We start from the raw sequence: 15,138 nt of genomic DNA on the forward strand, positions 1-15,138 counted from the left end.
ACGCTGACATTTGCTGCTAAATCTTTGAGCTGTTTAATGTGGGACAGCTGACTAGCAACACATGCAGGACACATCCATTAGAAAGCTGATGCAGGTTGTTGTTGTGGTTCTTGTGTTGTTGCTGTTAGTCAGTGTGACTGATGGAGCCGTGTATTACTGCTTCATGAAGACCAGTGCAACTCCTGTTAGTATTGCTGCTGGCAGCTTTCTCCAGAAATGCTCATCCAAACACACAGACACATACAGACACACAGACACACAGACAGACACACAGACAGACACACAGACAGACAGACAGACTCCTTCCTCTTTGGTGGGATACAGTTTAAAATGAAGATTTTATTGGCTATAGGCTAAACAATAAATCAGATCAGAAGATTCACTGAGCAGATCTGTGTCCTCTTATACCTCTATATTTGAAAACAATGTGGGAGTGATTTAGTGGTCATTTGAATAAACGGACTGCTCCAATCACCAGGAAAACAAAGTACAAAGAATAGTTGACAGAAGATGTAGTACGTTAATTGAAACTAAAGCTGGATTTTACACAATTTGCTAAAACCTTTGCTCACTTGGACAAAGGGCAATCATCCAATATCTCATAAGTGGATACAAACAGTGTAAATCTGATCTACACTCAATAGAAACCAAAGTCCAGTGAGATTCTCTGGTTTTCTGTCATTGGTTGATTTTCTTGCCTTATTAGTTAATAACCCATTGTGAAGATCATTAAAAAATGAACATTTGACGGAGGTTCCTTACTTGACCATGCTGCGAGCTCCATCGGGGTCCATGGCGCTGACTGAACCCAAGGCCACGCCCACTGCAGCGTCTTCCTTCACCTCCATCAGATAGCTGGCTTTGTAGAACAGCGGTGGCTCATCCACGTCATCCACACCAATCCGAACCGTGGCCATGGCTTTGGAGCCTGCGGACATGAAGCGAGGGTCCACCTGGGTGTTCTGCACCTGGATCTCTACTGTGTACGACGGCTTCTTCTCAAAATCCAAAGGCTGCAGAGGCAAAGAGAAAAACACAGGAAACACAGGAAACACAGGGAGGTTAAGAGCATTGTCTCTGTTGGTACAGTAAAAATAAAGCTAATTTTAACACTACAAGTTACGTTTCTGCTGAGGTCACCAATCAAATCTATTGAATTTATTGTATATAGACAGAAAATATGTGCCAGAATGATAAATCAAATATGAAATAGAAAATGATTAATAATTAGAAAAAAGTCTTATAAATATACGTCCAGTATTCACTCTCTTTTAGCCCGTTGGTCACCACCAAGTCCATCAGCATGTTACTAAATGTGTCCGTTGCTGTTTGGTGCCGGGCGTGTATTGTACAGGGGCTCAGAACTTTTTGCACTAAACCCTAAACTAAAGTCTGCAACCTCAGTTCCTGCAGCTGGAAGATCAGAGTCAGAGCTTGTGAGCAGGAGAACCAAAACAACGAGGCCAAAGCATTTTGGCGTCTTTGAAAGCGCTGCACAGTGGATGATAATTCTTCAGGAGTTTGTCACTACGAGAGACACCTGTCACATTACACCTAGTCATTAGATCCCTTGAAAATATGAAGTTATTGATAAGTGCAGTTTCATTATTGGAGACCCATATTGAGATTTAGCCAGTAAATGCAAAGTTCGATAGTTTTTGAGCTTGACGAGGGGAATATTTGAACCCGGTTTAGTACAATTATTGATACATAATCATACATTTCTTATATAAGCAGGGCTCATAGCTGAGCAGCCCAAACACAAATAGAGTTTTCATACTGCACATAGTCACAGTAATAGTATGCTTGATGGAATGACTTTAATATATCTTTTTATTTGGTAGATGAGAAGTTGAGCATCAAAGACAGGATTTATGGAATGCGAAAACACATGTCTTTGCTTGTATCAGGACTGTCTGAATGATCAAAACAACAGCACATGCTGTGACGGAGCAACATCTAACATTAATACAACTGATATAAAGCAGCTGACATATTCAATCTGATGACAAATGATAATCATTTTTCAAAAGTGCAAATACTGTTGATGAAATGTGTTTCTTGACATCAGCGGGGACAGTTCTGCACGGTTGTTTCAAAGCAGAACAAAGCTTCAGATTAACTTGAAGAGCTCGACATGAGCTGCCTTTGCTTCCTGGATATTGTCCTCATCGTGTTTCCTGCTGACAGAATGTCATTACTTCTTTGTTGGAGCTCGCACACTTTCTTATGGTTGTGTCAGCAAGACGAACAAAATTATTTCTATGTATCAATGTTGATTGTACATGAGTAAACAGGCACTCTGAGAGGACACTGTGATAAAAAGCTACTGCAAAGGCTAGGATGGGGGGGGGGGGGGGGTGAAGGTAAATAGGAATACGTTTAATTTGGTTTCTTTCATCTGTCAAGCATGCCCAGGCTTTGCATATTTAACAGTACGTATTACACAGACTACGTGGGCAGGATCCTTATGAGTATAAAGTGGGAGTGTGGGATCTGCTGAATCACTGCTTTAGAATTTATTTGATTTAATGTCGTGAGAAAAATATCAAGATAATTAAAAGACATTCTCACCTGGATGTGGGCATCAGGAAAGCAACATATTTAACATTATTTACAAAAGATGCCCTTTGACTTCTGCATTCCATTCTGCCCTATGTACTCTGCTGTTATTCATGTTACTAGCTTATATTATAGCTTATATAACGCATCTTTTCACATGTTTGGAAGATGTTTTATTGTATTTCCTCCTTGTTGTTCCTGTTTCCTTTAACATTAGGGCTTCACAAACTGCTGAGTGTTGAGTGTTTCTCCCTCTCACCTTGCTGACAGTAATGACTCCCTGCTGAGTGTCCTTGTCAGTGGAGATGTCGAACATGTCCATGCCGTCTCCACTGACGATGGTGAAATACATCTCAGCGTTCTTCCCGATGTCTCTGTCAGTGGCAAGAATTCTCCCAACTGGATTGCCAGACTTGGACGACTCAGGAACTTTGAACTGGTAAATACCTGAAAAAACGACAAAGAGAGCTGAGCGTCTGCTGCTGCTTTTATGAAAGGAATGCTAGGATCAACAGTTTTTTGCACATTGTTGCCACTATTAGCCACTATATAAAATAGCTATTTCTGACTTCAAGACCCCCCCAGTGGTAGTTAAAATAAGACACAGTGCTGGGTAGCGACTAATCCCCACAATTTGGTTGAGAAAGCATCATGGCCAGGCTTGCTCCTTCCAAGTTAAGGCCACATTCAGAACGAGCAGAGGCCTGCCTGAAAAACCCCTTCCTCTCATTCATTTCAATGGTGCCAGTCTTTCAGTGCAGTGGATGAACCTGAACCTGGCTCAAACCTCATGACATCGTCTAGCAGGGCACTGCGTTGGCCAATCAACTACACACCAGCACACATTTACTTTGTAACATGAATGCTGTGTTTTTACTGCTTACCTACTTAAGATAAAATAGTTGCCACTGTGATCATTTTTCAGAGTTGTAAAACCTTCTGGGTGACTGTCCGAAAGAAGTGTTATCAGAAGCCCACGGTTCACCACCAACCGCTTGCTGTTTCTAACAGATTCTCCCCACTCAGTGACACACTAGCTGAGAAGCCAACTCTGGTTATCGGTAGATCAATTTTGAGATACGTTCATTTTGAGACACCAGCGACGACAGTCACGTGCATTCTGGGGGCCAGAGCGGGCGACATAGAAGCACATTTGAAACTGCTGGCTAAGGCTAAACGTAAATACAGTAAGAATGTTATTCACGTCGGCGGTAATGACACGCGATTGCGTCAATCGGAGTGTACAAAAGTTTATGTGGAGTCGGTGTGTACATTTGCCAAAACTATGTCGGACTCTCTGGTCCTCTGCCAAATCTTTTGAATGATGACATGTTTAGCCGCATGTCATCACTCCGTCGCTGGCTCTCATGGTGGTGTCCAGATAATGATGTGGGCTTGGTAGACAATTGGCGGACTTTCTGGGGAAAACCTGGTCTGATTAGGAGTGACGGCATCCATCCTACTTTGGATGGAGCAGATCTCATATCCAATAATATTACAAAGTCTATTAGTGGACCTAATCCATGACAACCCAGAGTTGAGACCAGGAGAAAGAGTTGCAGTCTTACACACTTCTCTGTGCTTCTTTCCGGGCAGTCACCCACTCAAATCCCCATAGTGACTGTGTCTGCCCCACGACCACTGAAACTAATCAAGTCTATGGTTAACAGAAGAGGAGTTATACATGAAAACCTAATAAAAAATAAACACCACCGCTGCAAAAGTGCAACTAAATCGAAAAATTAAATGTGGGCTCTTAAACATCAGATCTTTATCAACGAAAGCTGGATTGGTAAATGATTTAATATCAGATAATAAGATTTATTTATTTTGTCTCACTGAAACCTGGCTGAGACATGAAGAATATGTCAGTCTAAATGAATCTACTCCACCTGGTCATATTAATACTCACATTCCTCGAGGTACTGGCCGAGGAGGTGGAGTTGCGGCCATATTTGACTCAAACCTCTTGATCAATCCTAAACCTAAACTAAACTATAACTCTTTTGAAAGCCTTGTTCTTACTCTCTCAAACCCAACATGGAAAACAATAAAGCCAGTTTTATTTGTTACTGTGTACCGCCCTCCTGGTCCGTATTCTGACTTTCTATCTGAATTCTCAGAATTTTTATCAAGTTTAGTCCTTAAAACAGATAAAGTAATTATTGTAGGTGACTTTAATATTCATGTGGATGTTGATAGTGACAGCCTTAATAATGCATTTATCTCAATATTAGATTCAATTGGGTTCAGTCAGAGTGTACATGAACAAACTCACTGTTTAAACCACACTCTGGACCTTGTTCTGGGATATGGTGTTGAAATTGAAAGTTTATCAGTGTGTCCACATAATCCTGTTTTATCAGACCATTTTTTAATAACTTTTGAAGTCCTGTTACTGGACTACAAGCCAGTAGGCAAAATATCCTACGCTCGATGTCTATCTGAAAGTGCTGTGACTAAATTTAAGGAAGTGATTCCATCAGCACTTAATTCAATACCAGGACTCAATATCAATATAATGGAGGACTCCAATGCTAACTTTAGTCCCTCCCAAATTAATCATCTTGTTGATAGCGCTGCAGCCTCACTGCGAATAACACTCGACTCTGTCGCTCCTCTAAAGAAGAAGATCATAAAACAGGAAAAGAAAGCTCCATGGCTTAATTTACGATAAAACGATAACGATAAAATTATAATTATTAGAGACAAAATTAATCTCCTCCTGACCTCAATTGGTAATGACTTAACTTCAACCTCCGGAATTTTAAAAACATCTGTAACTCCTGAAATATATCTAGACTGTTTTACTCCAATCAACCTTAACCAACTAACTTTAACAATCTCATCGTCTAAGCCATCAACCTGTCTTTTAGACCCGATTCCAACTAAACTGTTTAAAGAAGTTTTACCCTTAATTAAAACCTCGTTATTAAATATGATCAACCTGTCTCTATTATCTGGCTACGTACCACAATCCTTTAAAGTAGCTGTAATAAAACCACTTCTTAAAAAGCCTTGATCCAGAGGTTTTAGCCAACTATAGGCCGATATCTAACCTACCCTTTCTCGCTAAGATCCTTGAGAAAGCAGTCGCAAAACAGTTATGTGATTTTTTACATAATAATAGTTTATTTGAGGTTTTTCAATCTGGATTTAGAGTTCATCATAGCACAGAGACGGCACTGGTGAAAGTTACCAATGACCTTCTATTGGCATCAGACAAAGGACTTGTCTCTGTTCTTGTCTTGTTAGACCTCAGTGCTGCTTTCGACACTGTTGATCATGACATTCTACTACAGAGACTGGAACATTGTGTTGGCATAAAAGGAACCGCACTAAGCTGGTTCAAGTCCTATTTATCTGAGCGATCTCAATTTGTACTTGTTAACGATAAATCCTCCATGACAGCCAAAGTCAGTCTTGGAGTTCCGCAGGGTTCTGTACTTGGACCGATTCTATTCACCTTATATATGCTTACTTTTGGCAATATTATAAGGAAATCTATAAACTTTCATTGCTATGCGGATGATACCCAATTATATCTATCAATTAAACCAGATGAAACCAATCAATTGGCTAAACTTCAAGCATGCCTTAAGGACATAAAAAATTGAATGTCTAGCAACTTCTTGATGTTAAACACAGACAAAACTGAAGTTATTATACTTGACCCTAAACGCATCCGAAACGCATTTTCTAATGACATAGAAGCTCTGGATGGCATTAATTGGGCCTCCAGCACCACTGTAAGGAATCTTGCCGTCATCTTTGATCAGGATCTGTCTTTTAACTCCCACATAAAACAAATCTCAAGGACTGCCTTCTTTCATCTACGTAACATTGCAAAAATAAGACACATCCTGTCTCAAAATGATGCAGAAAAACTAGTCCATGCATTTGTTACTTCAAGGCTGGATTTCTGCAACTCATTATTATCAGGTTGTCCCAAAAAGTCACTTAAGACTCTTTAGTTGATCCAAAATGCAGCGGCATGTGTATTGACAAGAATAAGGAAACGGGATCATATTACTCCTGTATTAGCTGCTCTGCACTGGCTCCCGGTAAAATACAGAATATAATTCAAAATCCTTCTCCTGACTTACAAAGCAATTAATGGTCAGGCTCCAGCATATCTTAAAGATCTTAAAGACCTTATAAACCAACTAGAGCATTGCGCTCCCAGACTGCAGGGTTACTTGTAGTTCCTAGAGTCTCTAAGAGTACAATGGGAGCCAGAGCCTTCAGCTATCAAGCTCCTCTCCAGTGGAACCAGCTTCCAGTTTGTGTTCGGGAGGCAGACACACTCTCCACATTTAAGAGTAGGCTAAAGAGTTTCCTTTTTTATAAAGCTTATAGATAGGGCTGGCTCAGGTTTGCCCTGGATCAGCCCCTAGTTATGCTGCTATAGGCTTAGACTGCCAGGGGACACCTCCCTGCTCTCTTCCTTCTCTTCCTCTCTCATCCCATCCCTCTCTTCTTCTCCCTCTCTATCTGTATGCATTTATGTAAATGTATGTTACTAACTCATCATCCGGGGTATCATTCCCGGAGTTTCTGTTTCTCATGTAGCAGGTTGCCACTGATAAAGTTTACGTCAGGATCAGGAATCGTGGCTGTGACTGCTGCCCTGGTCCTGCTGGACACCGGGAAGCCTTTTTGACATTTTCCTTGATTCATCCAAACTTTCTCTTTTTCAACACAACATAATTTTCTGTCAAATGTTGTATTTGTACTATGTTGTTTATCCTGTACACACAACATCTATTGCACGTCTGTCCGTCCTGGGAGAGGGATCCCTCCTCAGTTGATCTCCCTGAGGTTTCTTCCATTTTTACCCCTTTAATTATGGGGTTTCTTTTAGGAAGTTTTTCCTTGTGCGATGCGAGGGTCTAAGGACAGAGGGTGTCGTAACCTGTAGTCTGTAAAGCACACTGAGACAAATGTATAATTTGTCATATTGGGCTATACAAATAAATTTGATTTGATTTGATTTGATTTCTGTTCAGTCACTTCTGATTTCCAAATAAATAAAGTGAAGGCTTTTGAAATACTACACAGAGACTTTAATGAGTCTTATTTGTGTCGATAAAAAGCTCTGACATTGCTCTGACATTTACAACTTTACAACCCAATGATCCGATTGCGAGGTCACGTATTCAGATAGGTTTGTTTGAAGTCAGTGTAGATGGTGGAAACAGAGAGGAGCACCAGCAGGAAGCTAAGCAATATGCTGCTGTGACTGAGGCAGCAGCACAGTCTAGTTTAAGTGTATGCTATATTTAGAATATTTTCACCGCTTCACCTTACTGTCAGACAGTCCTTCACGATAAAGAACTGAACAGACATTTTACCTCGCAGAACACGGCGTTGCTGGTGTACCTCTGCCTTCATCAGTTATTGTGTTACTCTGGTGAATCCAAACTAACCCTTTAAAACACCAACATCTCTAAGATCCCTCTGTATTCTGATGATCAAATCCATTGTAAGGGGGCGCAAAATAAAATCTATATAGATAAACGTGTAGCTGTAAAAACCTCAGATAACAATAATTCCACTGAGCACAGTCGGGGATCGAACCGCCGCTCTTCCGATTCGTGGCCGGCGGTGTGAGCTCGTAGCGATAGAGCAGGTCATAGGAAATGGAGGAAACACATAAACTTAAACTAAGACATTGAGAAAGTTTGTTCTTCCTTGAAAAAGATTCCTATGGCAGCATAAACGCTGAATGAAGAAACAAGCTCTTCCTGTTGTCTTTGAAGTTCATAAAGACGGTTAGACAGGTAGACAGCAAGAACAAAAGAAGCATTCTTGGTCAAATAAAAGGAGTGTAAATGCTGATGGAAGCCAGTCGCTGGAACAATGTCTCTCCGACAGACTGCTGACTATCATTTAAAAAGCATTTCAATGTATTTTCTGTGAGTGTGATGTATCCCTTTGTTCTCTGGAATAAGCGCTAACATCGTGTTCTGCCATCACTTTGTTATGGCAGTTTGAGATGGCAGTTGCTAAGAGTTTTCCTTCTCATTGTGAAACAAACACAGCCTCGTTCTGTATGAAAAAAGCAGCTACTTTGAGTCACTGAATGGAGTCCAAGCACACAAACACGTTTAAAGGAATGCAGATGAGATGTCACTCTGCTGTATGAACCTGAGGCAGTTCCATATCAGCACACTTTCCTTTACTCAGGATGTGTGTGTGTGTGGTCTGTGTGTGCATATCTATTGGTGTGTATAAACCATTTGAGTGAGTAATTATATGCTGCTGTGTCACAGCAGGCGTCATACACTCTGGCAGCTAGACAGTACTCAACCTTCCACTGTTTTGGCATACTTATGTGTGTTTGTGTGTGTGTGTGCCACAGAGAGAGAGAGAGAGTGAGATAATGGATGTGTATACACACATTATCAAACTGTCACAGCTGCAGATGCTTACCCACTAACAAATAATAATTTCACTCCCTTCTTGACACATACATATGTTTCTCTGTGAAAGGCAGCTGTCCATCTGTCTGTCCATAGAGAGAAACAAAAGAACAGAGAGCTCATGAAACCTGTGATCCAGAGCTGACACCAAACTAAACCAACGACCAACATCATACCAACCAGCCAAATCAAGCGATCCCAAAATATACTACTAAACCAACACCGAACAAAACTAGCCAAGCTAAAGCAAAGCTGTAATAAGAAGAGAGTTCAACACAGGTATGCTGTTTGTAGCTTCTGACCAATCACAATCATGGAAACGTGTACTGTCAGCAGAGCGGCATATTTCACAAATGACACAAACTACAATGTTAGACAAGTACAAAGAAGTTCAACACTTAATACATGCTGAAAGAAACATAGATGCATCTGCCAAATGCAGGAAGGACAGCTGGCAGGACAAGATTGTCGACTGAGAGAATGCGTAAATGAACAGGCTTATAATATAACGGCCACATCTAGGGGAGATCTGAATTATATTTGTTGCTGCTTAGATGTGTTCCTATGGAATAAAATAGAAGATATAATTAATTTGTCCCCTTGAGGAAATTATGGCGTGTATGACAACATTGGAGCCTTATTCTTTGAGCTGCAACCCTGGCTGTGAGAAACAGACTTTGGAGAACATTGAAAATAAATATAAGAGCATAATTCAAAGCGGTAGCTCTTTTTATTCACAACAATTACTGCCACTTTGTGCTCAGTGGGTGGCACATCTAGACCCTGGAAACACATACAGTATGCTCAAACTGAAACAATGTGACCACAAAGAGCAATTTCACTATTCCAATACTTTTGGTAGTCGTTTTATGTCTCTTAGCACAAAGAACAAACAAACTAAAGAACCCTTGTGGGAGCCTTGTGAAACCCTGAGGAGCCCAGAGGTAAAGAGAGGAGAAGCATATTTCATCTCCACTCAGGTTTCTTTCTGGCTGGTTGGAGATTGTGTTGCCTCTTGGCTCCGACACCAACAGCACTGATTGGAGTCATGGTGTGAAGTGAAATGAATAAAATGTGTGGACGAAGGTGTGTGTGCGACTGTATGTTCTACTTGTATGAGAAGACATTTCTGACCTTCAGAGTGAAGGAGCGGGTTTGGAGTTAAGAGACAGGGAACATACAGTATATCATTTATGATTTGTCCTCATATGGGTAGAAACACAAGCATGTGTGTGTGTGTTAAGTGTGGTGACCTAACAGAATGATGATGCCACTTGCAATCTGTTCAGCAGATCCTAGCGTGATCTTGTTTTGCACCCTGAACTGGAGACAAACACTAAGTGAATGGTGCTAATGCTGTGTGGAGAAGAGGAGGGAGACACTGACAGTGACACAGAGGCTGTGATTGAACCAGGCAGAGATGGAGAGGGAGAGGGGAAACAATTAGAGAATAGACAAATAGAGAACTAAGTTCTGCCTTCATGTCCATTTATAAGGATTAGACGAGAGAATGATCGAGAGAAGTAAACACACACACACACACACACACACACACACACACACACACACACACACACACACACACGTATAAAAGAATGAAAAGCTTCCACATTAGAGCCAGCTGTTGCGATGTTAAACTTCAACTGTTATAAAGTATCTACTAAAGTGAGATAAGCAATGATTTAGATGGAGCAGGACTTCTGACAGATGTAACTGCTGTGCTGCTGAGTGACGGTAAATGTTCTAAGAATATGACCATGCAACATATTGTGAATCATTCTCTACATACATACATCTAATGCATGTTGGATTAAAAAGATGAGGTTCAAAGTTCATCCTTGATCAGCATTTGAGGAAATAATCTCACCAGTGTCCAATTAGTATGTCTTATTGAGTTTCACCATCAGAATGAACTTTGAACATCACTTTACACGACAACATTGATGAAAAGAGTTTAGAAAAAATTGAAATTAGAACGTTTACAATTTCATGACAACTGTACAAACTCCATCTGCTGATGAAGACTCTTTCCAAGGTCAAGAATGAACTGTGGCCCCACCCGTTGGACCCCTTGACCCCCTGTTCTTTTACCCTCTTTGTGTTGTGTATGCATTTCTGTTGTTTAAGTATCCATTAGGTATAAAGTGAAATGAGAACGACACATACACATAGTCGAGAGATGGAGAAACCTACTCCTTATTGAGTTACAATCTTCCCCATGTTTGCTGTGTGTCAGGTTATTGTGACACAGGACACATTTTATGGATAACCTACATTTTGATTCTGGAACATTTATTCAGCACTGTAAACGCCTGACTTCAAAGTGAAAGGTTGTACTGTCTTCTTATTAAAAGTTCATCCAAAACAACCAGCAAGAATTAAGAATGGTCAGAGGCCATGGTACAATGTGTGGTAATTTGATAATTTTTTTTAAATGCATGTGATACAATAAGAAAAGTATTCAAACTCAAGAGGCCTCTGAAGATGAGTTAAAAATGCAGAGGCAACCTTAAGGTCCCTGTCACTTCAGGTTATACTGTGCGTTCAAAGTGCATGTTCCCAAACAAAATTACATTTCATCAAATTACCACAAACTCATTTCCACATGGGGGCTGCCTGCTTTACCCGGATCCTGTCTTGCCCACAGAACTAAAATAGTTACTTTTAAAAGATTCAGGAGCAACATCCTTTTCCAGAGACTGTGCTCCTGCTACTCTGGATAATCCTAAAAGCAAGCTGTCAGTTTTCATAGGGACTATTTCTTCATCCAGAAGTAGCTCCACTGAAACGTGTGACTGGGAGGTCTGGATTATTCAGAGTAACCAACACTATCTGCATGGCTCTACACCACTGGAGGCAGAGCAAGTCAAACACAATGGTCTTTTAAAGACTACTTGGAGAAGATGCTGTCAACTGGTATGACATAACTAAACCTACATGCCATTTGTGATTCTGTTAATATTATGCATTAGTATCATATCTGCATTATTAGAGCAGCTGTGGCTCATCCAATAGGCAGCTAGGTTCATTAATGAAGCCCCCATTCAGAGACCTGTAGATTAAGTTCCAATCATGGACAGTAGACAGTGCTCTCACACCTGTTATCATTCATTAACTCTTCTGGATCAATGTGTTCATTTATGTATTAGCACTGACCATAGTGGATCTGTTACCATGGGAATCAGTGGCAGACTTAGTAATCCAAAGATTGTTCTGGTGTCCACAGGGAAAGTCCCTCTCACACAGGTGAAGACAGTCAGACGTGTTAAGTAATGGTACATGTCCCACATCAGGTTCACAGTACTAGTCATGAGGTCCAGTACGAGTTCCATCATGTCTTTAGTAGCTTGTGAGGGAGCGCTCCAAAGTCTGAGAGACAGATCCTAATGATGTCGTCAGGGTTATCTCAGCTTGGCTCTCTTGGCTTTAGTGACAGCAGATTTTACATCTTCGGCTTCTTTGATTTTGACCTTTTTTAGATGCACACTGTTAGATTACCCCTCCGCGAGCGTTGCATTGAGGATTGGAGGTGGCCATGTTGGCTCTTTGGGTCTTAAATTACCAAGCTTGAATTTGCTATACTTTGTAATCTTTTCAATTCATGTTGCTTCATGTAACTTACACCAGTGCTGGATAGAAATACCAGTGTACAAGTCACTCTGGAATAAGGAAGTGATTAGTCAAATAATCAACAACAATTTTGATGGTTAATTTATTATTCAAGTCATTTTAGCAATGAGAAGTGTACAATAGGGTTTGCTCCAGCTTCTCACACTTGAGTATGTGCTTCTCTCTCTGTTTTAAATCGCACAGCTTTTGATTTTTGACTATTGGCCGAACATAACAAGCAGTTTGATGCAACATTTCAAAAGCTTTATCTTAATAACTAAATGATTCATCAGCAAATATTCTTAAGACTAACCTATAATTAAAATAAGTTACAGTATGCTTCATTAATAGACAGTATAGTCTCCAACACTACAGCGGGGGTCTTGAGAGAGTTACAAAGCCCACATGTTTACAGTAAGAATGTTTCGATGATTAAGGATTCATTTAATTTAATTGATTAAGAAGACTTTCAGGAAGAATGAATGTTACTTGGTGTAGTTCCCCTGAAAGTCTCCGGCAGAACAGACTGGATTTTTAATGAACAGACATGCTGGGAGGGGACGGAGGTCCTGCTGTGACGGACTGCATGACAAACTTCATTGTGTGCTGCCATGGCTGTAGTGCAAAAATCTCTGGCCCTGACATCTGAAATATGTGGCACCTGAGCACAACGATTTACTGATCCATAACAGTAATGTGGGAAGGAGTTGTGAGCAGATAAAAGTCAGATGTTAGAAGCATCTTTCAGTCCATATTCAATGTAGCATTTATTAGGTCTGGTATCAACGCTATTGTTTTACTATTTTTATAAATGAATAAGCTGTAACGGTCCTCAACTAGACGGCAAAAAAAGTTATGAAGAGAGAGTGGAAATAAGACACTGATAATTTGGCGCAGAACAAACTGTGCTTTATGAACAATGTGGCGCCCCAAATACTTCCAGTGTAAATCCAGAAATCTAAATATTATGCTGCCATGTGTAATATGTTTCCCTTTCCTGATGTGTAATGTCCCGTTTCCTCTTGAAGCCATGGCAGTGTCGAGGTGGAACCATAAGATCAGTGGTCATGTGCACATGTGCTACTTCAGTACACTTCAGGAACAAATATTACTGGGACCACTATACAGAAAATTAAAGAGGAATAATTAATATCCAGGAACTCACATTAAAGACACCACTGACTATCTGGGTTACAATTTGGCCACAATTAGCACATTGACCATACACCGTCCAGCCATGTATCGGTCTCCACATAAACTCTGCCTCTCACACTCAACCCTCAACGCCAGTCTGTCCTAACCACAGCCCTGCTGTGTCTCATCTTTCCTCTCCGCCCTGCCGCTGCGGTTCGAGGGCTCCTGCCTGTGGGTCCACAGGATGTGCGGAGTCTTGAGTGACATGCATCGGCCTGTGCCTTACCTTTGGCTCCCTTTTCCAAAATGCCTAGTTGCTGCACATGAATGAGGAAAGAATTCTCTCACTAACCCTAAAGCTGCTTTGAGACAGTGAGGGTAGTACTTTGAATGACTGGCAGCTGATACTCTGTACCACACAGCACAGGCTGCTGCTACCTACTATAACTACTCATTATGTGGCTAAATATAGCAGCTTGTATCTGGAAATAGAGGGAATGGTTAGTGAAATGACACAATTAATAAAGTTAGTTAGTAAAGTAGCAACTATATTGGTCGGACTTAGAAGATGTTTCTTCATTAACAATTCTCTTCATTAATCTGTTTCCCAAGATGTATAATTGAGGGAACTCAAATACCTGTATTGTTACACTCATCATTCTCAACCAGGACCTATGTATTTCTCCAACGCGCATTGAATGTTACTTAGCGTTTTAACAGGGGGACCCCTGGGGGTCCACGGAGGTACTGGGGGGGTCGCAAAATTGTTTGTAGATAAAGCAAATATCTTTTTATAAAAAATAAAAATAAATTGCACATTCACATCCCCCCATCGCACAGAACTCAGACAGCACCCACCCTTCGCACAGAACTCTGACAGTACACCCCCCCTCTCACAGAACTCTGACAGCACCCCCCCTCGTTTGAATACTGCTGCAGTAGGAGGTCCCTGCTCCATGTTACACCATTTTGGGGGTTCTTGGCCTGACAAACGTTGAAGACCCCTGCGTTAGTTGTTTATATTTCTATAAACTAATCAAGCCTGCCTGTCTGTGTATTTAGGTCCCTGGGACTGTGGCACAGACACGGCAGAGCAGTTCGAAGTCAAAATGTCGCTCATGAGGAAGGTCTGGAAGATTATTTGGATGAAGTGATTTTATTTATTTTTTTACTTTTGCGAGCAGTGACGCAATCTGATTGTATTTACTGCCCGACATTTGTTGGACCCCGTCTGTGTTACTTCAGCAGGCTTGAGTGTTACAGTAGGGGACCAATGTGTTGCTGCATTAAAAATATTCATTTTTAAATATTTTTTACCATGTTGCTGGTGTACAATTTATTATTTTAATAAAATGACAATTTAGTAAATTTGTATCCATGTATATATTTGTTACATTTTGTTATAACA

General features: G+C 40.7%; 1 protein-coding gene across 1 annotated transcript in view; it reads right to left on the reverse strand.

Moving 5' to 3' along the window:
• Positions 1–15,138, reverse strand: part of LOC115022594 (cadherin-6-like) — a 72,501-nt gene that overhangs the window by 17,993 nt on the left and 39,370 nt on the right. Inside the window, 2 exon segments of the mRNA XM_029453636.1 lie at positions 763–1,013; positions 2,822–3,009. Of these exon segments, the coding sequence (XP_029309496.1) occupies positions 763–1,013; positions 2,822–3,009 (439 nt within the window).

The sequence above is a fragment of the Cottoperca gobio genome, chromosome 17, assembly GCF_900634415.1.
Source record: "Cottoperca gobio chromosome 17, fCotGob3.1, whole genome shotgun sequence".
In the NCBI taxonomy this organism is placed as follows: domain Eukaryota; kingdom Metazoa; phylum Chordata; class Actinopteri; order Perciformes; family Bovichtidae; genus Cottoperca; species Cottoperca gobio.